General features: G+C 39.7%; 2 protein-coding genes across 2 annotated transcripts; both read right to left on the bottom strand.

Moving 5' to 3' along the window:
• Positions 1–3,518: 3,518 nt before the first annotated feature.
• LOC140573919 (transmembrane protein 100) lies at positions 3,519–7,452 on the bottom strand. The gene has a single exon (XM_072693545.1). The coding sequence runs from the start codon at positions 6,896–6,898 to the stop codon at positions 6,512–6,514; it is 387 nt and encodes a 128-aa protein (XP_072549646.1). The 5' UTR covers positions 6,899–7,452; the 3' UTR covers positions 3,519–6,511.
• Positions 7,453–8,753: 1,301 nt separating this feature from the next.
• Positions 8,754–17,519, bottom strand: tedc2 (tubulin epsilon and delta complex 2). Its single transcript, XM_072694267.1, has 9 exons — positions 17,032–17,519; positions 16,862–16,926; positions 16,304–16,751; positions 16,170–16,223; positions 15,561–15,639; positions 15,042–15,183; positions 13,986–14,084; positions 12,068–12,246; positions 8,754–11,273 (listed from the first exon to the last, which is right to left on the bottom strand). Exons 1-9 carry the CDS (start codon positions 17,127–17,129, stop codon positions 11,127–11,129), a joined length of 1,311 nt encoding a protein of 436 aa, XP_072550368.1. The 5' UTR covers positions 17,130–17,519; the 3' UTR covers positions 8,754–11,126.
• Positions 17,520–17,563: the final 44 nt, after the last annotated feature.

Below are 17,563 nucleotides of genomic sequence, written 5' to 3'. Positions count from 1 at the left end.
TACCCCATACTATAAAACATATTGAAACTTTAAAACAGTTGAAATTTTAAATATAGAATAGAATTACACATGAGCTACACACACAAAGACACACACACTCTGTAGTTTGATTGCAAAAGTCAGCAATTGTTACTAATGCTCAGTAAGGAGTGACAGAGGAAGCAAATCAGCAATACTGAGCCGCCACCACGCTTCACTCTTCTTTTCCTCATATGCTTTATTCTTCCTCCTCCAGACTTACTGCTGATCCATAAACCTGAAAAGTTCCAGTTTTGTTTCAGCGCTCCACTGTACAGAATCCCAAAATGTAATGAAATGAGTGACGAAATAAAAAGTCTAACTGTCATGTATGTTTGGTTCAGCGGTATACAGCTATAAAATCTTGGTGGAACTTTGAAAAAGGTGGTTGCAGCACACAAACCCAAAAATATCAGTGAACTAGAGATTTAAAAAGTGGCATTTAGTGTTTGATAGTGTTTGATTGGTTTATTGCAAACAGCTGAAAAGTTTGAAAATGTAGCTAATAAACCTAATTTGCAATGGGGGGGGTGAATAATTTTGATTGCAACTGTATACATGCACACATATGTATATGTCATAAAATAAAGACCATTGTTGATTTCAACCCCCCCCCTCCCAAATATAAAAAGATACTCTTACTGAAGCATGTATGTTGTAACTGAGTCTGCCCCAGAAAAAAAGTTGAAAGAAATCATTTGAAAGCCCAATACTGCCTGTTATTGTGAAGGCAAAGCTTGCTGCCCCACTAAATGTGAGAGAATTAAGGCAGGAAAGTGATGTTATGCTGGCAGAGCCAAGACTGGGTGGAAAAAAGAGGAAAAGGTCGGTGGGCCAGAATTCCTGTAATCCATGCTGACCATCAAAAAGCTGTCACCTCCTCCTCTTCCCTGCACTCGCCCTTTTCCTTTTTCCCTGAATCAGCATGCTTCCTGTATAAACGATCACACGCTACCCAGCCACTGGGCTTCATTTGTCATATCACTTTTTTTTTTTGTTAGTTTTGGGAAAATTCTGTCTCCTTGATACTTTGGCAGTCTCATGGAGGCACCGTTCCAATTAAGAATATATTTGTCAGCTGAACTCCTTTAATTTAGACTATTTAATGATATGATATGTTTAATAAATGTCATATATGCCACAACTGTTTTAAACTGTGCAATATTACCTTTAACTCAGACAGTCCATTGTTTCCATATACCTTTTAAAGAAAGTAAGTTTTATATGTTCAGAAAGTGGTTTGGTCCTGTCACTCTTTTTGGTCATCGATACACCTACAGATCTTTTTCCACTTTGGAGCTTTTGATTAATGTACAGACTATCCTCATCTGGTGATATAATTATTTAGTCACAAATAATTAGTCACATCCATTAGTAACTATTTCTAAGTCAGAGTAAAATGTATTTAAAATGTTACATTACAATTTAACACCTAGCCTGTTTTAATCATAGTTTTTTTATGACAGCTATTGTGAAAATAAAAGTCCCATAGACCCTTTGAAATGCCACCACAAACCCCTAGTTTAGAAACCCTGCATTATAGGAGCAGTAGCGAGAGGAGGTGGCAAAGTTTGTAACAACAATAACCAATAGTACCTAATAGTACCCAAATATACACTGTTTCAGTATACTATTTGAATTTAACATGTTAATATGTTAACAATTGATATATTATGTAGTAATTGTAGCCATTAATTGTTATTATACATGCAATGTCACAGCCTTTTGGCTAAATTGCAAGTTTTTAACAATGAACATGTGAATTCTTCCCTAACCCAGCACCCCCAATTTTGTTTGCCCATTTATGTATAAGTTTAATGCCATTTGAGACATTTCCCTCATGTGCTTCAACAAATACAACCTGTTTGCCAAACCGCACCATCTCACACTAAAACGCAGATAAATAGTACACCAACAAAAAAAGTAAAATTGTTGGTGTAGTTATTAACGTGTTGAAGTGTGCAGTTTGGAATGCAGAAAACAAACACGCCTAATGCTCTGAGGAATAGACAATTAAATAAAATGTAAAAACAGTTTTTTTGCTAAGAATCAGTCATAAAAACAATTTCCTACTTGCAAGTGGCAATCACAGGGTCCAAGCACAACATGCCATTATCGAACCAGCAGAACACAACTTTTGGTATTTAGACTGGCATATATATATAATTCTGATCTTCTAATATTGGTATAGTATGCAACATATTTATGTCAAAATGCCTACTTACCTTTTGCATAACTGTCAATAATTCATCCAAATTATTACTTCTTTACCAGAATGATTCATATTTTTTCGCGTCAAAATCATAACCTTAATAAAAAGACAGTTGCTGTTGGACTCTGCTTATAGAGGTTTGGGTATTGAATTTGTCACATATTTCATATCTGAATATAGTGGCATGCAAAGGTTTGGTCATCCTGGTAAACATTTATTGTGAATAGTTGAATATTGTGAATAGACAATCATTTCCAAACAGCACAAAGTTAAAGATTACAGATTATTTTCAACATTTTGTAGAATAAAAAGGGGAAAGGTGCCCAAACCTTTTCTTCTGCCCTTCATTAAATGTATGCATTTTGGAAATCAGGTCATTTTTACTTACTTAGATATTCACAGTGACCGATATGTTGATCTTGTTAGGTGTTGCATAACCTTTCGCTTGCTATGTTCATAAGAAATTCTAAGGAGGTGTTTTTCTTTCTTCATGGAAAATGTTTTACTTCATGGTAGCGATTGATCTGATGACATTTAAAATGTATTTCAAAATATTTGTTTCAACATAGAAACATACAGGATCCTCCCTTTCCTTAAAAAGATCTCTCTTAAGAGGTATGTTTAGCTCAGCACCCAGGGAGAGATCCAATACACTATATGTCCAAATGTTAGCTACTTTAAGTTGCACCCATTGCAGATATGCAATTGCACACACATAACCTGTCTAGACTCTGTAGAGAAGCATTGCCAAACAAAATAGAAATCTTTGGAGCAGATAAACATGAACCTATGCCAGACATGGGCTAGATGGTTATAAAGCCCCCAGCATCAAGCTATGGAGCAGTGGAGCTGTGTTCTCTAGAATGATGATCCATCCAGTACTTTTAAAATGAGTTGGGGAGTTGGGGTGATGATCATTAAACATCCTGAATGCAATCAAATCCTTACAGCAATGCTCCAAAATGTAGCAGACAGCCTTCCCTGGACTGTAGAGACAGTTACTGACAAAGGCAGGATAATCTCTTTTTGAATACCCCTGATTTGTGGAGAAACAATGAATGAGCAGGTGTCCCAATACATTTGTCCATGTCCCAATACGTTTGTGGATCTTTTAAAACCAGCAGAACTGTGTTTGAGTACTAACACAGTTTGTTTTCTGCTCTGGATGAAACAATAAATTGAATAATTTATTAACAAAATAATAGATTCTATGTTATTCTTAATAAATAATTATTCAATGTATTCAATGTATTTATTACATTGCCAATAAAATACCCATCAGACCATCTTATATGACATATTCTTTAATACAATGTTAAAATATGCATATAAATATATATAAATATAGCTAACCAGTAATTACATATATAATATAGAACACAGATGGCCATATAGCTGCCTCATGCTAGTCAGCATAGTTTGCAGCATACAGGCACTGTAATGACCTATCAGGATAGGTATACCCCAGAGAAAGAGAGGTAGAGTTCCCTTTTTTTATTTTAGACTAGCGTATGTATATATGTATATATTCTTGCACAATAGTTAGACAACTCAGTATCTTGGACTACATGTACTACCGTACAAGTATATGTGTGTACAGTGCAAGAGAGAGAGAGAGAGTTATAGAGAGACTAAGGGAAATACATATAGGTCCCTGATTGCTAATAAATCTGAAATCTGAAGTCCAAATGTATGTAGCAGGGTAGATTCTTCCACGTTGTTTTTTCATAATGAAATTGCATTGCTCTCTCTAGTTCTCTTGTCCCTTCCCTTTTTTATCACTTTATCTGGCTCCTGGGAATGCAGGTGAAGTGATGAATACCTGGATAACATGTGGAATAATATAATTTCACCACATCCTACTACTGCTGTTAATACAACACTTAGGAAACAATGGAGGAATAAAAATTAGCTTCATTTACTGAAATACATCACCCATGTCATGTATGCTGTGTTGCATCATCTACTTTCACAAACAATTATAAAGCTATCAAGCTTCAATCTTTGATCATTCTCTAATATCAAATTCCATCTGTTTTGTGTAAACAATCCTTGGATGAAATAATTTCCTTTAATGTGTTTGTTTGACTAACCCATGACTCTCTACAACATCTGGTCCCTTCACAGAAAGCAGTGTTCACTTTCCACCCAATTTAAAACAGCTGCATTTCAGCTACATCAGGCAAGCAGTGATGTGTCATAAACCCACACTCTGAAATGCAGAATGGATCAACAGTGTTTAGTGCAGCTTACAACACAATCAGAAAGCATAGTATTTTCCATTGTTCTGAGGAACATTTTCCATTCTCGGAAACAGACTAGTTGAGAAAAGTTACAGATGCTCTGTAAATACACTTACAAAGGGAAAGGACATTCAGTGTTGTGTAACAAAATGTAAAGGCATTATTAAATACATTTTACATAGATTATCCTAGAAAGGCACTACCTTTGATCATACTAGTGATATGTGACTGCAGTGACAATCCTCTGGCATTCTACAAACCCCACTGTATAGAGGCTTAGACAAATGGCACACTCCACTGATTCAGCTCAAGCACTTGTCTACATGAACCACTCTTGATATAAAAATGACCCACAAACTGCTGAAGAAATATGCATTTAACTGTCTTCTCAAGGTCCTTGCTTTCTTTAGCAATGCTATTCTTAGCGTCCTCTTTGTCCACTTAATTTCTCACTTTATTTCTTTTGCTGCACAGGTAAAAAGGTTTTAAGCACCAAATCCTTTGTCCTACATAATTAACTTAATCTTGAGCAATGTTTCTCCATGTTTCTCAAAATCTCCTGGTACAAGATACTTCTCAGTACTGGTAATGGCAGAAGGGCAAGTTAATTAAAATGACTTAACATCCATATAAGTAAATAAATTAAGTTCCCTTAGCCACGTATGTTCATCTGTAAAGTAATGTACTTGCCAATTACCTATCCAATGTCCAAGACATATGAACAGCATTCACAAGAGTTCATGGACTGATTCTTTGACCTAAAGGCATAGACTATAGTAAATAGGCTGTAGAGGCCAGGCTGGGGGCAATGGCAGTGCTGAGGGGTTTATGAGCTGGTGGAGTGTAAGACAGGAGGAGGGGTTGTATGGAACTCCCCTGCAGGTCTATAATGACAAAGTAATGGCCGACGGGTCTGCAGAGAGAGAAGGCAGAGAAAGAGTGGCGAAATAGTACACGCTTGAGTCCCACTTGCTCAAGGCACTGGATGGATTAAACTGAAGAATGTCCTGACTTCTGGTGTCCCCATGTGAGTTTTTTTTTGTTCTCCAGTAATCCCATTTCTGTGTGAGGGAGGAAATGAAGTGTTTTCTCTGGAAACACATCTCACTTTTCACATGCAAACCCAGAACAAAAGGGCTTTGGCCCTCAAGTTTTTAATATTCCACCTTGGTCATTATCCTCATACATCAGCGGTCTTCTGTTCTGCAAAATCCGCAGGTATTTTAGTAGAAAATGCACAAGTCTGCTTAAAATCTGCCAGACCCATTAATCACTATGCTCTGTCTGACATCCACAAACTCTGACAGAGAAAGAGGAGGGAGAACAAATACCATGCTTGCTCTCCTCTATCTCCCTGGTCTTACACTTATCTACTCCTCAAATACATACACACACACATTTGTGACCTCGCCAGCCCATGCCCTCCCTCTTCTGATCCACAGCTGCCAGTAATGACTAGCAGACCCTCGGCTCAGGTTCCACTCTTCTGTTGGGTAAAAAAGCTCACACATTGCTACGGTGTCACAGGCCGGGAGAATGACGTGCAATGGTGACGGGGGTGCACTCCTCTTTCTCCATGGTGTTCAGTTGCCCTCTCTGGCCCACTTCTTCACTGCTGCTGGGGGAGGCAGTCCCATTGCCCTGATGGCCAGAATGCCAGGGACTGACAGCAGTGTTGATGGCAGCAGTGACTCCAGCAGAGGCTTGGTATTACGGACCACAAGTGATAAGTGTCTTGTATGTGTGTGCGCGCAACTGTGTGTGTTGTCTCCAGAGTTGTTTTGACACTAGACACCTGCCGAGTAGCAGTAAAATGCGTGGGTGACTCTAGTGAACCTTCATGCCTATCCAGAAGGGCTCCACTGCTCCCTGGGGCGGCATCCTGAACACAGTGTTCATCTGTCTTTATCAAGCATTCACAGTGCTGCTACCTGAGTGAACAAGTTGTCCAAACTCATCTGGAAACTTTAAAAGAAGATCAGGTGGCTCTGTCACGGCCAAAATCCATCCCTGTAATCCCAATCCAGAGTGTTTTACCTCACAGGGGACACTGCTCACCACTAAAGGGAGTTCCTTGCTTCTTTTTCCTGCGCTTCTTCTTGTGGGCTGTCCAGCAGGCGGTGGCTAGCAGTACCAGAACTACCCCAGCAATCAGAAGAACCACTGACACCACCTTGGTCTGAGGGAGGTCATTATACGTGTAGGTTACACCGGTGCCAGCCACCCCGATCACCAACGAGATGATACCGAAAGGAAAGATGCAGCGGTACCAGGATTTCTCCATGCCCCCCGTGGCCTGTGAAAGTCTTTCTAGAGAAGACAAAACCTCTGGGACTTTGGCTGCCCCCTCCTGAGATTGGCCCTCCTGGCTTGGCACTCCGGGGGGCTGGGGCTGGCAAGCCAGGTGCCCCGTAGTACAGCCCATCCTAAACGTTGCAGGGCTGTCCGGCAACAGCCAGACAGGAAATGTCTATGCTGCTCTCAGTAGCCAGCGCTGGCTTGTAGAGTAGAGACAAAACCTAGGTCTAAACAGACTAGCAGTACCAGTGGGAAAAGCAAGAAGTGCAAGATGAATGTGATCGGAAAATGCAGAAATCCACTCACAGTCCCTGTTTAATGTCCAGTGTTACGGAGCTCTGCACTGTGAATCAGCAGCAGCAACACATTAAGCACTCTTCCAACTGGGCTGTGTGGATATATAACATGCCAATGGCAGGAGGTGGAGTATAAGAGAAGTGAGGGGGCAGGACTGATGAGATGATTGGTTACAGCAATAGTGTGACGTCAAAAGTCAGAGCAGAAGGATGGGAGCTTGGATGGGAGTTAACCATTTCAAAGCCAGATCTCCTCAAGCTTGCCTTAGGGCACTGGAGGTCCTTGTGGCTGTCCTTTTACTGCAAATGGAAGATTACATAAAACACAAGAACATTATAGTCCTTTGCCTAGGACTGAACACTGGGGATTCCATGCTTTGCTATGTCTATTACTACAACACTGCAGTGCACAGCTGAGCTTTCCATCCTCTCTGTGTCTGCTTAATCCCTTCATAGCTCACACACATGCACCCACACACCCTCACCCACCCACGCTGCGGCACACAAAGGCAGACTGCCAAGTGCCTGTAAAAGCGGCTCCGTATGGACATCCATGTGTAGTTCCGTCGACTTCCTATCCTCGAATCTCAAAGGATTTTTCTTTGCAAAACAGATAATCAATTCACAAATCACACAGGAGCAAGCATCAGCTTTGAAAAAGAGGTAATTCTAGTAAACATTTGCGTGTCATGCAATTTTAACTCACTGCCTTCCTTCTTACATTCATTTATCATTCATCACTACCACATTCAGATCCGTTACAGTAAAAGCCATATAAGAAAACTCATTATGTTATGAAACCATTTGGAGGCTTGTGTTGCTCCCTGACATGAAGTAAACATTAGTAGTTTGTGTGGGAGGTGGTTGTGGTCATACGTGGCTACACATGGTCAGCACCAATACTCAAATAGGCTGCAGCTTTTTGATTGGTACTTACAGGCATTGTGCCAAGAAAACATATCAATATACCATACACCTTCACCAGCCAGGACTCTTGAAATAAAGCAGGTTGGGTCCATGAACTAATTTTATTGATGCCCAATTTTGATTGTACCATCTGTGTACCTAAGCAGAAACTAGACTACTATGCCTCACTGCAGCCCCAGCTTTCTGTTCTTGCCTGACAGAAGTGGAACGTGATGTGGTCTTCTGCTGCTGTAGCCCATCAACCTCAAGGATCCACAAATTGTGCATCCTGAGAGCCCTTTCTGTCAGACCTGCTACACACTGGATGTTTTTTTCTTACTGCACCATTTTGAAGTTAACTCTAGAGACATATGAGGAAAATCAAAGGACATCAGCAGTAATAGAAATACTCTAACCAGCCTGTCTGACATCAACAATTGTTTCATGCTCAATTCCACATTTTCTATGAAGACTAACTGGGGAGACTAGGCTGTGGGACTGGGAGGCTGTGAAGGCTGACCGCACTGCTGACTGAGAAGGGGAATCAAATGATGCGTACAAACGCAGTGTAATTGATGACCACAATGACTTAATGCTGGAATCTTAAATTCCACCAGCAAAGCCATAGTGGACAGAGGAATGAGGAGGTGTAGGTGGGAGATAGAACAAGTCAGATTGGATGGGTAAAATGAAAACAAAGAAGATGGAACAATAATTGTGCAGGGAAGATTATACACTGCTCAAAAAAATAAAGGGAACACTCAAATAACACATCCTAGGTCTGAATGAATGAAATATTTTAATTGAATACTTTGTTCTGTACAAAGTTGAATGTGCGAACAACAAAATCACACAAAAATCATCAATGGAAATCAAATTTATTAACCAATGGAGGCCTGGATTTGGAGTCACACACAAAATTAAAGTGGAAAAACACACTACAGGCTGATCCAACTTTGATGCAATGTCCTAAAAACAAGTCAAAATGAGGCTCAGTATTGTGTGTTGCCTCCACGTGCCTGTATGACCTCCCTACAACGCTGAAGGATGTTGCAGGCAGCAGATCGCTCTCCACGGCGTCTCCAGACTCTGTCACGTCTGTCACATGTGCTCAGTGTGAACCTGCTTTCATCTGTGAAGAGCACAGGGCGCCAGTGGCGAATTTGCCAATCCTGGTGTTCTCTGGCAAATGCCAAGCGTCCGGCACGGTGTTGGGCTGTGAGCACAACCCCCATCTGTGGATGTCGGGCCCTCATACCATCCTCATGGAGTCATTTCATTCATTTACTTGGAGTTATATTGTGTTGTTTAAGTGTTCCCTTTATTTTTTGAGCAGTGTACTTTATTATCCTATACTGGATTACACCAAAGAAACACTTCACCCAAAAACAGTTAGCGAAGTGAGCAGTGTAAAGAAATGTCATTAATCATTAAATAATCAGGAATATTAGCATTACGTAAACATTCCTTCAAACCAAGACGCTTAATGAAGATATGTTAATAGTTGATTCTAGTAGCGTTCTCAGAATATATTTCCCCTGTTCATGTTAGTGTATGTAAACACTGAGCTGTGCTGGTGTTCTCATTGCACAGGCTAACTGGGATTTTCTGCCAGCAAAAATCAATACCATGGAATGAATGGCACACAAATATGAAGGAGCTTGAACGGCTTAAAAACAGTCTGTTCTCACTGCTTAGGGGAAGAATCAGAAAAGTCAAATCAGTAATGTGTGTTCATTTATTATTTGGGCCATAAGCAAAAACTTGTTAACATGGCACTTCAAATTTCTCATCTTTGTCAGTTGACTTGCCTGCACATTTCATGGTCTCAGCTCAAATTGGGAGGTCTACTCCCTGCTCTGGGTCTGTGGGTGAGTCAGTGCATGTGAGCAGAGTGGGTGGAGGATGGAGGGCGGCACCCACCCACGGCCCCGCTGTGGGAATCTAGCACCACCTGTGCCACCAGTCTGGAGCAGATTGTGCCACCTGATTGTGGGCACAGTGTATTATAACAATCCATAGAGCAACATTTTCACTTTCCCATACAGTGGTCTTGTGTAAATAAATCCTGCTGGCACTATATAAGGCTCTGTACTCATACAAACCTGGGATATAACTGCTTGCACTGCATATTTACCACAGTGATGCCAAGCACATGTACTGCAAATAACATGAAGAGTCATACTGGTAATGAGTAGACACTAAATGGACTTGGTTGACGATATACAGCTCTTGTTATGTACATCAAAATAACAGATGCCATTTTAGGACTGGCAGTGTACAATGCACATCGAAACTGCGAAAAACACCTCTGTTCACTCAGGGTACCTAATAGACCTAGACTGACAGAATATACAATGTTTAGTCTTTACCTTGTTTCCACACAGTAAAACAGAGCCAATAGATTAAATGGTCACATTGTCTTTAGTGGATGGAATTTCATGAAAGTTCACTAGCATTTATGGTCTACCCGTGCAAAGCAGATTAACTGAAAACAGAAGTTTAGCCCAGTTCTGATGTTATAACAAGCCATGTGACCAGCAGCAAATCTGCTATTTGTAACTTCTAGAAGTATTATTTATTGTATTTCAAATTACCCATATATTGTAGTTTTAATGTTTTCTCTACAAACAGATTAGAAACATTAGCAATTCATAGTTTAGGAAAAGCAACACCTACAGTGCAAGGGTACTGGCAGATCAAGGACTCATCAAAACACAAAAGTAATAATACAGCGCTCTCTGCCGGTGAACACTTATATAACCAATGTCATGAAGCATCGCTAATATTTATGAGATAAATGCTCAGCATTGGGCTCAGTAAGCTGCCAGCTCATCTACAGTGATTAAAAACAGCCGCAAGCAGAGGGAAGAAGAGTCATTAATGACAGAAGACCAGCTGGCAGCTTTATTCCTGCTTCATCAGAACAGCTGCAAGCTCTCGGATCTCAGCATTTAACACAGCAGCTATTTGGGAAAAAAGCAATTTGAGCTAACATCTGTCAGCCACACAGGCTCTCTCACAAAAAAATCTCTTCTAAATTGTTGTTTAAGATGAAGACTTCCAATCAGGTCTCAGGGTCCTAAAATTGTCAGGATGGGTACTGTGTGACCCAAAGTCAAACTGATATCGACCAATAGTCTATGTTTAAATTTAATGTGGCTCAGAGTCTAAAACTAGGGTAGGAAAGTGTGCACCCCCCTCTCCAAGGAGTGAATACAGGCCACGTAGTGAAGTAGCACAGGGCCACTCAGATATGGACTGCTTAGGGGTCAGATGGTGTGTGAGATCAGATATAGCCTGTAGAAAAAGAAAAAAATGCCATAAATGTAAAAAAAAACAAAAAACAAATAAACAGAAAACACACATGAGAAAATAATGGAAAACTAATGCTACGTTATGTTATGCACATAAACAATTATTCATGACTATTGGTAATACATGCCAGTTCTAACTGACTATTGATTATTTTAAGGAATTAATTAAAATAACCTTTACATTACTGTGCCAAAATGCCTGGCTGTGACAAAAACTTCAGCTGTTAATGCAAATGCTTTTCTTTTATTGCTCACATGTCAGGCTAGTGAAACATATGCAATAGTACCTTTTTGCTCATTAGCATGGGGAACTATTTTTCTTATCAAGAGGAAAATGTAACTAGCTAGGTAACATTGTTATAATTGGACTGTTTTGAGTTGTAAAATCTTTGAACCTTTTCAACAGCTTCCAAGCTTTTTGGATAAGCTTTTTAATACTCCTTCAAAATTCTGTCTAAGGCTGTTCTAATCATTTGCAGCTAATCTAATTTTAGTATTTTTAACAAAGTCTTAAATACTCTTGAGCTTGAATAATTCTACAATAAATCTGTGGTATTTTAAATTGAATTTTGATAAATTTCTTGGTAAATTAGTTGTGCTGAGCTATTTAAATTGGTCTTTTTGACTGGTTTATTGCAAACAGTTGAAAGTGAGTACACTGTACTAACAATTATTTAACAGCATTATTTGCAATGGTAGCAGCAACTGTATACCCTTTCAACTAGTGAACTGGACAGGGTGCTGGATTATGAGAGGTCTATCAGGCGTTGCTCTGACCTGGTGCAAGCGGATCTCCAACTTAAGCTGATCTACTTGAAGCCTTAGACGGTCCAACTCCTCAAACTCTGCTTCAGTGCTGTAAAACATTATGAGTGGCAGACAGGACTGCACTGACTCTCCCCGCTCACTTCTCTTTCGCAGTGGGCATGGTGGCGTCCCAACTTTCCTCTCCCACTCTGAGGGACATACATAACATTTTCCTTAAAGAACCAATGAACAGAATTACAGTGGGGAAAAAAGTATTTAGTCAGTCACCAATTGTGCAAGTTCTCCCACTTAAAAAGATGAGAGAGGCCTGTAATTGACATCATAGGTAGACCGCAACTATGAGACAAAATGAGAGAAAAAGAAAAAAAATCAGAAAATCATTGTCAGATTTTTAAAGAATTTATTTGCAAATAATGGTGGAAAATAAGTATTTGGTCAATAACAAAAGTTAATCTCAATACTTTGTTATATATCCTTTGTTGGCAATGACAGAGGTTTGCGCTCAAAATCTCACAATACATGGCCCCATTTCATTCTTTCATGTACACGGACCAGTTGTCCTAGTCCCTCTGCAGAGAAACAGCCCCAAAGCATGATGTTGCCACCCCCATGCTTCACAGTTGGTGTTCTTTGGATGCAACTCAGCATTCACTCTCCTCCAAACACAATGAGTTGTGTTTGTACCAAACAGTTCTACTTTGGTTTCATCTGACCATAAGACATTCTCCCAATACTCTTCCAGAACATCCAAATGCTCTCTAGCAAACTTCAGACGCGCCCCGATATGTACTGGCTTAAGCAGGGGAACACGTCTGGCACTGCAAGACGTAGTGTTTTACTAGTCCCTGGCGACGTAGTGTTTTACTGATGGTAGCCTTTGTAACGTTGGTCCCAGCTTTCTGCAGATCATTCACTAGGTCCCCCGGTGTGGTTCTGGGATTTTTGCTCACCGTTCTTGTGATTATTTTGACCCCACGTGCTGAGATCTTGCGTGGAGCCCCTGATCGAGGGAGATTAGCAGTGGTCTTGTAGGTCTCCCATTTTCTGATTATTGCTCCCACAGTAGATTTCTTCACACCAAGCTGCTTGCCTACTGCACATTCAGTCTTCCCAGCCTGGTGCAGGTCTACAATTTTGTTTCTGGTGTCCTTCGACAGCTCTTTGGTCTTCACCATAGTGGAGTTTGTAGTGTGACTGTTTGAAGTTGTGGGCAGGTGTCTTTTATACTGTTAACGAGTTCAAACAGGTGACATTAATACAGGTAATGAGTGGAGGACAGAGAAGCCTCTTAAAGAAGAAGTTACAGGTCTGTGACAGCCAGAAATCTGGCTTTTTGTTTGTAGGTGACCAAATACTTATTTTCAACCATTATTTGCAAATAAATTCTTTAAAAATCAGACAATGTGATTTTCAGAATTTTTTTTCTCATTTTCTCTCTCATAGTTGAGGTTTACCTATGATGTCAATTACAGGCCTCTCTCAGGCCTCTCGCAAGTTCTCTCTGGGAGAACTTGCACAATTGGTAACTAACTAAATACTTTTCCCCCCACTGTATAATCTTAAACTTTTTTAAATATTTGGTGGTCCTGAGCATGTAATAATACATAGTACCTAGAAGGAGGCTGAAATTAAAATGTATTTTCTTTGGTAATTCAGTGCACTACTGTATTTACTATTCCCATTTCAAGCCAAAGCCCATTAGCATTTCAATGAGAGCTGAAGAAGTGCTGAAAAGAGTGAATCCACAATTGCTTTCACAGTTTAGTCCAACACACACTTCCTCTAAACAAGATTATGCCGTGCACTATACCAGACGGAAAGATTGAAACTGTCCAAAAATAATCATTAGTTCTCATTCATCCTTTCATCCACCACGCTTTACACACGCACAACTGTGCTCCAGATTCAAACAATAAGGACTAAATACCTTTTTTAAGGCAGTCACCCTCTTTAATGACTTTGACCATCATTTTTTCCAGTCCCTGTAGCATTAGCAGCGATTCATACTCCCTCTCCACTGATATTTCTGTTTAAATGAAAATACAAGGCAGGATATTAAGGATGCACACAACTCTTCCTTTCAGTACTTGTAGACTAACTGCTGCATAACTTGTTTTACATTAACAAAATAAGGACATGCTTAGTCCTACTGCACATAATAAGCATTCATACTGGAATGAAAAACAGGATTACATTTAAAACAGCAATTAACTCTGAAGACTTAGCACAAGCCCTCACATTGCCTTTTGAATTGAATCTGGGTACATTTCTTGTTAAATTAGTTGTGTTGAGCTATTTAAATTGGTCTTGTTTGACTGGTTTATTGCAAACAGTTGAAAGTGAGTACACTATACTAACAAGCATTTAGTACTTCAAAACAGCAATTAACTCAAAAGAGTCAGCACAAGCACTCGCATTGCCTATAAAGAGTATTCACCCACTTGGATGGTTTCCTTTTATTGATTTTATAAATGGAGTCATGGTCAATATTTTTTTACAAGAATAAAACTATTTAATGCCAAAGTGAAAACAGATTCCTATAAAAAATATGCTAGTAGTCTTACAAGTAGTGAAATTGAGAGCAGTAAATGTGTCTCAAATGACTGTAGTATAAAGACACCTGTCTGAACTTGGAGTATTAAAATGTCACTGAACATCATCTGGAAAGGAGGCCACCAAACATAGTGTCTAGTTTGATGGCCATAAATCTCCATTTTGGTCTCAACAGACTAAAGAACCTTCTCCCAATTCACTGTAGAGTCTCCCATATGCCTTTGGGCAAACTGTAGTTGAGATTTAATTCTCTTTGCCACTTTACAATAAAGCTTTGACTAGTTAAAAACCCAACAGTTGAGTCTCTCCCAAAACATTTCATTGCACCTCAGACAATCTCTTTGGTCTCAATACTCATCTCTCAGTCTCTCCTCTTACACACTTCTGCTATAAAATTTTATCTCTCTCTCTGTGTGTGTCTCTCTGGTACCTGGATCCTCGCCCATCCCACAGGCTGAAAATGGCTGTTGGCCCAGGAGCTCAGCACGGTAGCAGTGAGTCAGGTCCAGCCCCAGCAGTGTGAGGTTGTCCAGCTCTGCTCCTCTGACTGCTACCTGTCCAGAAGGCCATATCTTTGAGAAAGTGTCAAGAAGCCAAGCCATCATTTGAATAATCTTATAATACTCTATATTTATAATAACACTATTTTATTTAAGAAAACAAAAAAGTGAATTAATAAACTATTACTAATTATTACTATTACTAAAACATGAAAAAAACATTACAAAGCCCCTCTTTTAATTAAAGGTGATAGCCCCATTAATACGATTTTAGACACCCACTAATAATGAAAAAAAATGGGGAAAAAAACAGTTAGTATTGCTTTGGCATACTACCAACTGCCCAAACTGTGTGTTTTCCAGCTGGGGCTGTTGCATCTGAAATTGGCAAAAAGGTTCCAGCACAGTGCAAATGATTATAGGCATTCAATCCACTTTTGAAAGGATACAGTGCTGATAAGTCTCTCCCGAAAGCGAGCTTGCTCAAGTCCAGGCTTTGAGTGTCGGGTCAGAACTTTATTCCACAGTCTGAAAATAATTAAGGATAAAATCAATGATAATTGATAACCTCTATAGGCTGCAAAAACTTTATTGACCATTTTATCTTCCTACTATAGCTATGTAAAACAGAGGAATTACCAACAAAAGTGCAACAACAAAAATAACATTCCTCTTCTGAACATTAAATGACAAAATCAGACACTATGGACGTACTTTCAAACCAGGTAGAAGACTACATTAAGAAACTAATAAATACAACATAGTAAGCCAATGGTTTTACATATTTTGTCAGCATACTGTGAAGTAAATTAGAGAATAATGTATGACCCCCCCCCCCCCAATAGAAGTGGGGGTGCATGTCCTCCATACCTCAGGCTTATTAGCATACAATACCAAAACAAGCCTGCATATCCAACCAGAGTGAAAAACACATTTGTCTGCTTCCTTTTCCCCCAAAGACCTATTCTTTTATATATACATATTTGCACCATTTAGGTATGGTAGACAGGGTAGAAATGGTGTGTCTCTATCAATCTTTTTTTTTTTTTTTTACTGACCTGTTCTTCTTGGCCCTTTGCACTTGCCATACTGGTAACAAAGGAGAAAGCACCCTGCAACACAACAAAAGTACTATTTAGCTGTATTAAACAAGGGGCTAATGCTTTTCATTAGCTGAAAAGGTTATACTCACATTTGCTCTTCTAGAGGTGATATTTGACTTGACCTTAATTCTTTTAAGTCTATACTCTTTTCCTTGTTGGAGTCTTTGGAACAAGTAGTCCAAAGGCTAGATGACTTTTGAACATCTACGTTCTGTACTGGAGCAGGTTTCGTTACCAGAAGTTTCCCTCTGATGGCAGGCTGAGACAGTGATCCTCTTTTAGAAAGAACAGGTTGCAGATGTCTCCATTGCAGCTCAGTGGACAATGTTTTTTTGGGGGGGTTCATTTCAACAGCTTCTTTAACAGTGGTTCCGACAGGTACTGGACTGTTTCTGGCACTGCTGTTTTTTGAAGGGTTTTTTTCTTGCAAATCTGAACCATGGTTTTTGGGCAGTGCAGAACTGCTGCGAACTTTTAATGCCTTTTTTAGAACCTGTTCTAGTAGCGCAATCTCTTGCTGTTCTTTCACAGGAATATCTGGGAAATTAAAAGGAGTTTGCGTGGTTAACAAAAAAAGGTAGCTAAAATTCATGAGAATACTAACTCAAGCACGCTTGCCGGGGCTTACTGCTTTACTTCTTTCTTACCTTCATCTTTTACGCACACACTGGTTGATCTGTCGGTTTCACGGTTATGTTTTACAAGCGTCTTCCTGGAAAACACGAGACATTTCGACATTACATGTTAACTCTTAACACATGCACAACACACGATCAAAAATGCAATCAAATTAAACCTGAAGATCAATACAACTTACATGGAGCGTAAAATATATTTGCATTGTTTGGTCGTTTCAGTCAGCTTTGCCTCTTTCCTCCTCCACATTTTAATGGCTTCATCCACAAAAAAAGACATTTTTGGATCCCTGGCATGTCCGTTAACGTAGCTATCCGTAAACGACAAAATCTACAGTTATGCACCACTGTTACCATCACAAGAAGCGTATCTGGTAACGCATTTTCGAAGATACGACAGACGATCTGACTTTAGAGTTCAAAGTGCACTACGCCAGACGTCTATTTCAAAGTAACCCGCCATAAACCAAACTACCTGGATAAGACAGCGTAATGTTACATAAATCCAAGACACTTCGCTGAGTACATGTGCACCAATATATTTATAACACTGTGATACTTTACTTAGTCGCGCCACAAGTTGTTTGGACCGTATATCTGATATTATTGTTTTTTTTTGTTTTTTTTTACTGCCTCTCCAACGGAAGATCGCTTTCACCTCTAAACGCGAACAGCCAGGACATCGCGAGAACATTCCGTTGCTATGGGGACACG

This window comes from Salminus brasiliensis, chromosome 12, assembly GCF_030463535.1.
Source record: "Salminus brasiliensis chromosome 12, fSalBra1.hap2, whole genome shotgun sequence".
In the NCBI taxonomy this organism is placed as follows: domain Eukaryota; kingdom Metazoa; phylum Chordata; class Actinopteri; order Characiformes; family Bryconidae; genus Salminus; species Salminus brasiliensis.
This window is presented reverse-complemented; position numbering and strand designations above follow the sequence as displayed.

What these genes read in the sequence shown, in the direction of transcription:
- tedc2 (XM_072694267.1), bottom strand. Translation starts at nt 17,129, where the DNA reads ATGTCTTTTTTTGTGGATGAAGCCATTAAAATGTGGAGGAGGAAAGAG. An exon ending in AAATATATTTTACGCTCCAT is followed by an intron (nt 16,927 to 17,031) that starts GTAAGTTGTATT and finishes CGTGTTTTCCAG; the next exon opens with GAAGACGCTTGTAAAACATA. An exon ending in GGGTGACTGCCTTAAAAAAG is followed by an intron (nt 12,247 to 13,985) that starts GTATTTAGTCCT and finishes TATGTCCCTCAG; the next exon opens with AGTGGGAGAGGAAAGTTGGG.
- LOC140573919 (XM_072693545.1), bottom strand. Translation starts at nt 6,898, where the DNA reads ATGGGCTGTACTACGGGGCACCTGGCTTGCCAGCCCCAGCCCCCCGGA.